A 9,671-nucleotide genomic window follows, 5' to 3' on the forward strand; every position below is an offset into this window, starting at 1 on the left:
GCGCTGTGGGCGGAGCTTGAGGCTTCGAGCGCGCAAGCGCAGTCTTCATGTTGCGTGCAGTGTCCCGAGCGGTGAGCCGCGCTGCTGTACGCTGCGCGTGGCGCTCTGGGCCTTCGGTCGCGCGTCCTCTCGCCATGTCCCGGTCTCCGGCACCCCGCGCCGTCTCTGGCGCCCCTCTCCGGCCCGGTACGGTGCTGGGCACCATGGAGATGGGGCGCCGCATGGATGCGAGTGCTAGCGCTGCGACCGTACGCGCCTTCCTGGAGCGCGGCCTCAACGAGCTGGACACGGCCTTCATGTATTGCGACGGCCAGTCCGAAAGCATCCTGGGCAGCCTGGGGCTCGGGCTGGGCAGCGGCGACTGCACAGGTAACCGCTGCACCCGGTCTTCCCCCGCACAGAGTAGAGCCGAGCCAGTGCTCGCACCCGGCGTGCACCGGCCAGGGTCTGCACCCAGAAGTTTCCTAAGCTCCGGTGTCCACAGCCTTGTCTACCCCGAGCTCCCAAGGCTACTGGAGTCCTGAACTAATTAACTGAACTTTGTCCCGCCTCTCCTTAGAAGCTTCTAGAGTTGCAGCTACGGGGCGGGTGCGTGGAACTCCCTTCTGTTGAGCCTGCTCTGACTCTTTACTTCCTACCGCAGTCCCCCCTTCCAACCAACAGTTGCCCATAGCCTTCCCTCCTACCACCCCAACCCCCGCCCCCACCAGGCTTCGTGTTCGTGTCATCCCCTCTTGCCCTCACCACCCCTGCGCTCCAGGAGCACGCTTACATTCCGGTCTTTGATCCGGACTAGGACTAGACTTTGTCCCGTGCTGTTGACAGTACCTGTGAATCTCAAGGAGACCTGTGGCAACAATGCCTGGGGCCCAGCTAGGAGCAGGGGTGGAAAGGAGGAATCAGGAGAGGGCATTTCGACCTTTGCGCCCACTCTCTGTGCCAGGTCTTACAATGGCAAACTCTGTAGCTCTCTGTAGGCTACAGTGGGAGAAGTGATTTCTCCACGGAGAGTTAAAAGTCTGACGGGGAAGACTGAAATCGTGATTGCTGAGGAGTGCAGAAAGGAACTTCGGTTGGGGAGGCTCCGGGGAGAGCAGTAGGCAAAAGTCAGAGCACTGAGGATGGACTCACAGTGTAGGTATCACTGTGCAGAGTGGAGAGAGCAAGAGAAAGGTGCACCACGGGCTTGAAGTCTTAGCTGTTGGAAGATAGAGTTCGAGAGCGGTGCGGAATGCATGTGTGGGGCAGGGTGATTAGCGGCGCACGTCGCATGTCCCGTGGTGGAAGGGGAGGGGAACCGTCCTTCATTTGCTTGAAACTTGTAGAGTATCAGGAGGGTGCCCGATAGATAAAGAGGCTTCACTCCCCCCCCCTACACCCGCCCCCCGTCCTGAGGTTCCCCGGTTCCTGTGCAGAGGGTACGTTAGACTCACAATGGGGTAGAGATAGAGGGACTTAAATGTGCAGATCTCTCAACTGAACGCAGTAGATAGAGTCAGTTCTCCTGGATGACTCTCTTGATAAAAAACATTTTGTTTTTTCTCCTCCCAAACCCTCTTCTTTAGCCCAGTCCTGCTTTGGGTTTGAGGACTCACTGGGCCAAAGTCCTCAGGTTTTACCTGTAGCGAAAGTTTACAAAAAGAACGCTTCGGGGCCGGTGTTGTAGGGAGACGCTAGGGTCTGGCCATTATCCTGTGGGGTCAGAGGGCTCCCCTTGTCCTTGCCAGCATCCATCCATCTATCCGTCCATCCATCAGTCCAGGTAGTTGATTATCTGGAAAGAAACAGTGTGGAGCCGGGAGGAATAGCTCCAGTACGGTTGAATGTACAGGATTCCCAGATTCTGGTTAAGATTGATGGCTTCTATAGAACACATTGAGGCCCTTCTGTCACTTCCCTAAATATTCTCGCTTTTAAGATTTATTTTACCTGCATATATGTGTGTGTCCACAGAGGCTAGGAGAGGGTACTGATTACCCTGGAACCGTAGTTACACATGATTGTAAGCCAATGTGTGTGGTTCTGGGAACCCTCTGTATACTCTGCAAGAACAGTAAGTTCTCTAAACCACTGAGCCATCTCTCCCCAGCCCCTCCTGCCTAAATTCCTACATAGTCTCTAAGGGTCTCCCGGCTTTCAGGCCTGGCCCCTTGAGTTCCATCTCGTCTTTATTTTCTTATTTAACTTATGAGTGCTCTGCTGCATGTACACCCACGTGCCAGAAGAGGGCGCCAGATCCCAGACGGTTGTGAACCACTGTGAGGTTGCTGGGAATTGGACTCAGAGCCAGTGCTCTGAACTGCTGAGCCATCTTCCCAGTCCCTATCTCCATTCTGTGGTGAGGAACCAATTAATTGGCCCACGGCATCCTGACAATACCTAGGAACATCAAGTCCAAGGTCCGAGATGGTGTTTGAGCACCACGGAGTCTGCGCATTCATGTCTCAGGTCCACGCTGCCTGCCCTGCCATGTATATGCTCTTAATTAAAAATGTAGCCCTCTATGGTGGGCGAGCACCTTTATCTGCTGAGACAGCTTACCAGCCAACATGTGTTCTTTTAATGTCTATGTAGGTACTTTCTCATTTAAAAAAAAAATTCTTAGCTTTTAAAGACATATGTTGGGCTGGAGAGATGGCTCAGCGGTTAAGAGCACTGACTGCTCTTCCTGAGGTCTTCAGTTCAATTCCCAGCAACCACATGGTGGCTCACAACCATCTGTAATAGGATCTGATGCCCTCTTCTGGTGTGTCTGAAGTGTCTACAGTGTACTCATATGAATAAAATAAATCTTTTTTAAAAAATAAAGGCGTATGTTTTTATTATATGTGGACAAGGGTTTTGCCTGCATATGTGGATGCGTACCACGTGTGTGCCTTGTACCCAAAGAGGGTATTGGATCCTCTGGAACTAAAGTGATGGGTGGTTGTACACTGCCATGTGGGTGCTGGGAACCCAGCCTAGGTCCTCTGCAAGAACAAGTGCTTTTAGCTGCCGAGCCATCTCTACTGCCCCTATTTTGTACTCCTAAATAAAAATTATTTTTAAATTTCCCTCAGTTCGCAGATAGCATGACTGTCGACATGTAAAAGTCAGAAAGACCAGGGACTAAGCCACTACCCAAAGACTATACATGGACTGACCCTGAGACTCTAACCTCATAGGTAACAATGAATAGCCTAGTAAGAGCACCAGTGGAAGGGGAAGCCCTTGGTCCTGCCAAGACTGAACCCCCAGTGAACGTGATTGTTGGGGGGAGGGCGGCAATGGGGGGAGGATGGGGAGGGGAAGCTCACATAGAAGGGGAGGGGGAGGGGTTGGGGGATGTTGGCCCGGAAACCGGGAAGGGGAATAACAATCGAAATGTAAATAAGAAATACTCAAGTTAATAAAGATAAAAAAAAAAGTCAGAAAGATTTAAAAACTCCCTAGAATTTTAAGATTCCTTTATGTATTTTATGCACGTGAGTGCTTACTATCTGTGTGCGTGTCTGCGGAAGAGGGCGTCAGATCCCATTACAGATGGTTGTGAGCCACCGTGTGAGCTGGGATTTGAACTCAGGACCTCTGGGAGAGCAGTCGGTGCTCTTAACCACTGAGCCATCTCTCCAGCCTTCTACCTGGAATTAAAGAGAAAAGAAAGGTAGTCCTGTGCCTCCCATGGGAGAGCAGATCCATTGCTGCGACCTCATTTTACAAATTAGGAAATAGCAGCTAAGTTAAGCCAGTGACTAAATCCTTTTCTCCCTTCTTTTTTGTGTTTGTTCATTTTTTTTTTTCTAAGGCAGGGTTTCTCTGTGTGGTCCTGGCCATCTTGGAACTCACCCAGTAGACCAGGCTGGCCTTGAACTCAGAGATCTCTCGCCTCTGCCTCCCGAGTCCTAGGATTAAAGTCGTGTGTGACCATGCCCAGCCTTCTAACAAATCTCAATCATTGTAATTTTCCTGCCAGTGAAAATTGCCACCAAGGCCAACCCTTGGGACGGGAAGTCGCTGAAGCCTGACAGTGTCCGGTCCCAATTAGAGACGTCATTGAAGCGGCTGCAGTGTCCCCGGGTGGACCTCTTCTACTTACACGCTCCTGACCACGGCACTCCTATCGTGGAGACCCTGCAGGCCTGCCAACAGCTGCATCAGGAGGTGAGGGAGGGCCCTGAGTGCAGAGGGGAGATCACTACGCTTCTCTCCCTGAGTCTGCCAAGACAGCAAGGCTCTCTGGGCACAGACTCCAGGTTCCTCACCAGGTCAGTCTTCCTGGTTCTGTGGGCTGAGCCGAGTTGTAATGAGTCCTCCCCCCTGCAGGGCAAGTTTGTGGAGCTTGGCTTGTCCAACTATGCCTCCTGGGAGGTAGCTGAGATCTATACCCTCTGTAAAAGCAACGGCTGGATCCTGCCAACTGTGTACCAGGTGAGGGGACTTGCTGTGCTAGGGCCACCGGGCCTCGCTCGGGGTTCAATTGATCCTGAGTTTGCTTGTGCTTTGGACCTTTCACCCTCCTCATAGCGGGCACTCCCCACTTGGAAGCAGGTACCACCTCGTCTCTTACCAGCATGGCTGGTGTGCCTGTTTGCTTGCTGTGTGAGCACACATCGGGTTCCCTTCCTCCCATCCTGCACCTCCGCCTAGAGCATACCACCTCTCCGCACCCTGAAAGAAGGGCTCAGCTTTGGCCTAGAAGGCTCTTTTCTGGGAATCCCCTCAGGATCCATCACCACCACCGCCACCGCCACCCCGCCCCACCCCACTCCCTCCAGTCTCTGAACCACACCTTCACCTGTGAGTGTTGTAAATTAAGCAGACTAATGGAAGAAAGAGGGTCAGGCCAAGGTGTGATCAAGCTCTGAAGCAAGAGGACCTCCCAGGAAGCCTCAAACAGCCACCATGCATAAGTGTGTTTATTCATCATTGACAAAAGGGTTTTGGGGGCAGAACACACATACCAAAGCCCCTAACCTAATCTATGTGTTCCCTGAAGGAAAACGCCACACCCCTGCAGCTTTAACCCTTATTGTGAACTGTTTGCAGTACTCAGTAACCAGGCTATAAAAGCTCCTGGGGAGGGGGGGGCAACCCTACAGATAACAGAAAACAATCACTGCCTTCTACAGTGATTTCTTCATGGTCAAAAGAGTTCTAGGAAACTACCCTGCATCCTGAAGGCTACCTTAGATAGACTGAAAAACAGCTTTTCCGTTGTTTCCACCGTTGCCTTCCCGCACTGAGCCCCTCCTCCTTAGAGCCCACCTTCCCCAGGGCTCCCTGTGGACCTGTGTTGCTGTGGTTTATTTTGTGGTTCTGGTGACTGACTGACCCTAAGACCTGACTGTGCTATCACTGAGTGATACCTCAGCCTGCTGCCTGTATTTTGGATTTTATTATTACACCTCTTGGAAGCAGAGAATTTGCTGAACTTTTTTTTTTTTTTTTTTTTTTTTTTTTTGTGCAGTCCAGGTCCTTTATTTCCTTTGTGTGCATTAGGCCATGAATCCCTATGGAATGGGCTCCAGCAGGTCAGGCTCCTTCCCGTTAGTCTTCACAAAGTGGGCTTCTCTGGGTGGCGCAGGCTGGCGGCTTCAGCTGAACCCAGGTGCCCTTCTCTTTGGCTTCCTTTTTCTTCTGATCCTTCTCCTTCACCCGCTTCAGGAAGCCGTCTCTGCTCTTCGAGTGCTCGATGTGCTCAATCCGCACACTGATCCTCTTGGCCAGAATCTTGCCTTTAACTTGCTTGTTTACAATGATGCCCACGGCATGCTGGGTGACATTGTAGACTCTTCCGGTTTTGCCGTGGTAACACTTACGGGGCATTCCTTTTTGAACAGTGCCCATTCCCTTGATGTCTGCAATATCACCCTTCTTGTAGATTCGCATGTATGTGGCCAAAGGAATGACTCCATGTTTCCTAAAAGGCCTAGAGAACATGTACCGAGTACCTCTCCCCTTTCCTTTTGTGTTCGTCATTTTGGCCAGTTCCTGGAAGATGGCTGCCCGGGTGGAAAGGAAGGACGCTAAACTTTTAAATGGTTGTCAATTCAGCATTCAGCCTGTAGAGGAGACTGGAGATAGCTGTAGCTGGTAATCCTAGCCAGCTTCCCTTCCCTGCGCCCGACGCCCTGCCCCGACTTGAGATTTTAGACGTAACTGACCCTGGGATGGTGTCAATTTAGAGTATTCAGAATAGGAGATTGCAAAACTGGGCATGGTGTTGCACACAGGCAAGCCAGCACTCGGAAGGCTGAGGCAGGAGGCTCACTAAGTTCAAAGCGAACCCGGGCTATAGAGCAAGACTGTTTCAAAAAACAAAACCCAGGCCTATTAGGTAAAAATGCATACTGTACGACCCCAGGGGCCTGAATTCTCACCTCAGAATTCACACACACAGAGCCACGTGTGCCTATGTGCACCTGGCACCCAGTTCTGTGGAAAGCAAGAGACGGGGATCACCCAACTCCAGACTCAGCGAGAGACCCTGTCTCACGGAAATGGAACAGGACATTGTACATCCTCCTCTGGCCCCTGCACCCAAACACATGCACAGACACACAAAAGTAAATATAATTTAAAAAGTGGAGGAAGAAGGGTTGGGGATTTAGCTCAGTGGTAGAGCGCTTGCCTAGCAAGCGCAAGGCCCTGGGTTCCGTCCCCAGCTCTGGGGAAAAAAAAAGGAAAAAAAGGTGGCGGAAGGGCCAGCAGAACCAGGGTACAGGCTCTACATCCCAGCTACTGGGGAGGTTGAGGCAGGAGGATCAGTTGAGTCAGAGAGTTTAACAACAGCCTGACCAGTTTACCAAAACCCATCTTTGAAAGAACGGCTTCCAAAGAATCATTTTTAAAAAGAGGAAGGCTGGATCCCTTCCCTTGATTCATCTGCACTTTGCAACAGGCCCCTCTCCTTCCCTGCAGGGCATGTACAACGCCACCACCCGGCAGGTGGAGACTGAGCTCCTCCCCTGCCTCAGATACTTCGGACTGAGGTTCTATGCCTACAACCCTTTGGCTGGTATGAGCTGCCATGGGGACCTGCCCTATGGGAGGGAGGGCAAGCCCAGCCTGACTCTACGGTTTGCTGCCCTAGCAGACGCCTTTTCTAGGCTCCCATCTCTCCAGTTCAGAGCTGAGTGGGATCTAACAGCGTCTGGGAGTAGCCCGGGCCAGGATCTCACTGCAGCCTTCCCACAGGAGGCCTGCTGACTGGCAAATACAGATATGAAGACAAGGATGGGAAACAGCCCGAGGGCCGCTTCTTTGGGAATAGCTGGTCTGAGACCTACAGGAACCGGTGAGCTGCGGTGTCAGGCTGGGTAGAGCGGGAAGTTCCCGTTACCTCATAGGTTCTTCTCTGCTTCTAGGGACAGAAACCACCACTACTGCCTCCCTTTTCTGTTTAATGATTCCTATAAGAAATAGCAAATCCCGGGGTGTCTTATTTCCTTCTTCCTACATAAGAAAATGAGGAAGTCCCACTTCCACCTCAAGACCTAAAAGTCTTTGCTACTCTGAGAGTTGCCCTGCTGTGGGGGAAAGAGAGAGGACCGTGGGTAGAGGCTTTGGGCCCTGGGGCCAAGTCTGGCTTTAAGGTAAACAGAAGACAGGAGTTTCCACATCTAGCCAGCAATGGGCACCCCCAGAAGCTCCTGGTACCCTATAAGGAGAAGCAGCTCTCTTTGGGTACAGCTCCTTCTATGCCACAGAATGGGGGGCAGTGCCTTGGTAGGCTCTTTTGCTTCAGCTCCCGGTGTGACTGGAGATTCTCAGCCCAAGCCACTCTCCCAATTCACTTAGCTTCTGGAAGGAACACCACTTTGAGGCCATCGCCCTGGTAGAAAAGGCCCTGAAGACCACCTATGGCACCAGTGCCCCCAGCATGACCTCGGCTGCCCTGCGCTGGATGTACCATCACTCACAGCTCCAGGTAACCCGACCGTGAGCTCGGCCTCCGCCCCTTTGGGAGAGCCAGACTTGCCTTGCAGTGACTTCTAGAGAGAACGCCTCCTCCAGGGCTAGGGAGCTGATTTGGGAGCTGTGCACAGTGCTTGCTGGACGGGCAGGAGACAAGTGTGTTATAGACAGGGAAGGTTTTCACTTTAGTCTCCTTAGGGAAGAACTCGCGTAAGGAGAACAGAGTCACCTATGTTCAGCTAGCAAAGGTGCCCTCAGCTCTTCCCGGGTGTTCAGGACAGAAATACACAAAGATCCCAGATCTTACCAGGGGATGGGCAAGGAGGGGCATGTGAGAGGAGCCACCAATGAGCAGAGGGTGCTGAGATGTGGCTGTCTTCCATTGCAGGGCACCCGAGGGGACGCAGTCATCTTGGGCATGTCCAGCCTGGAGCAGCTGGAGCAGAACTTGGCGGCCACTGAGGAAGGTCCCCTGGAGCCCGCTGTCGTGGAGGCCTTTAACCAAGCCTGGAACGTGGTCGCCCACGAGTGTCCCAACTACTTCAGATAGACTGTCGTGACTCAAGACGCCAGGGCTTTTCTGCCAACTCTTAGAGTCACACCCTGGCCACTCCTTGCCCAGTGCTGACCTAGTGTGGTCTTTTCTGCTGGTCTCCATCCACTCCCTGCTCTTTTCCCGTCTGAATAAAGCAGGCGTCCGACCTAGCTGCAGCCGGACTGAACCTCAGACTCTCTCCCCTGCAGCCCAACACCAGCTCCCTCCACCCTGCCTGGGACCCACAAGAAAGGGTGGACCCAGGAGCTAGGGCTTCAGAGAGCACAAATGGGGAGGGTCTCCTAACCATGTCCTGATGCAGCCGCACCCTCATGTGACAGAATGAGGTGGGCGTGGGTATGCACACCTGCTAATTCCAGCAGTCAGGGAGCTGAGGGGAGGAGGTTTGTCCCACGTGTGAGGTCAACACTGATCTATGCAGCGAATTCCAGGCTAGTCTGGAATTCTTTTTTTTTTTTTAAAGATTTATTTTATTATATATAAGTACACTGTAGCTGTCTTCAGATACATCAGAAGAGGGCATCAGATCTCTTTACAGATGGTTGTGAGCCACCATGTGGTTGCTGGAATTTGAACTCAGGACCTCTGGATGAGCAGTCAGTGCTCTTAACCACTGAACCATCTCTCCAGCCCAACCTGCTGGATCTTGTTTCCCCTGTGATGGTCTACTTACTTCTACAGCTGTTTTCCCATCAGAAGCCATGGTCATTTATGATTTTTTTTCTTTTTTTTTTAATTTTTTTTTTTATTTACTCATTTATTATATATAAGTACACTGTAGCTGTCTTCAGATACACCAGAAGAGGGCATCAGATCTCTTTACAGATGGTTGTGAGCCACCATGTGGTTGCTGGGAATTGAACTCATGACCTCTGGAAGAACAGTCGGGTGTTCTTAACCACTGAGCCATCTCTCCAGCCCTAGTCTGGAATTCTTAATGAGACTTCTCAAAAACAAACATAAATTTAGAAGACATTCTTTTGAGTCTCTCCTTCCGAATCATCTTACTAAATACTCAGAAGTAGAACATATAATTTAAAGTCACCGTGAGTATGGTAAATGTTTATCAGGATTCTGTAGACTTGGTTCTGTCACTTTGCCTTGAAAGAGGGTCTCAAGTAGTCCAAGCTGGCCTCAAATTTGCTAGGTAGCTGCGAATGACCTCGAACTTCTGATCCTCTGTCCCAGCTAGAGGGACAGACTTCTGCCTGGTTTAAGC

At 51.6% G+C, this 9,671-nt stretch overlaps 1 protein-coding gene across 1 annotated transcript; it reads left to right on the forward strand.

Moving 5' to 3' along the window:
• The first annotated feature begins 79 nt into the window (after window positions 1-79).
• Akr7a2 (aldo-keto reductase family 7, member A2) lies at window positions 80-8,618 on the forward strand. Its single transcript, NM_134407.2, is given in 7 exon segments — window positions 80-369; window positions 3,953-4,140; window positions 4,303-4,407; window positions 6,901-6,997; window positions 7,177-7,276; window positions 7,780-7,909; window positions 8,285-8,618. Coding segments are annotated over 7 exon segments (1,017 nt in total). The 5' UTR covers window positions 80-134; the 3' UTR covers window positions 8,447-8,618.
• The last annotated feature ends 1,053 nt before the right edge of the window (window positions 8,619-9,671 follow it).

This window comes from Rattus norvegicus, chromosome 5 (assembly GCF_021556685.1).
Source record: "Rattus norvegicus strain SHRSP/BbbUtx chromosome 5, alternate assembly SHRSP_T2T, whole genome shotgun sequence".
NCBI classification, from domain to species: Eukaryota; Metazoa; Chordata; class Mammalia; order Rodentia; family Muridae; genus Rattus; species Rattus norvegicus.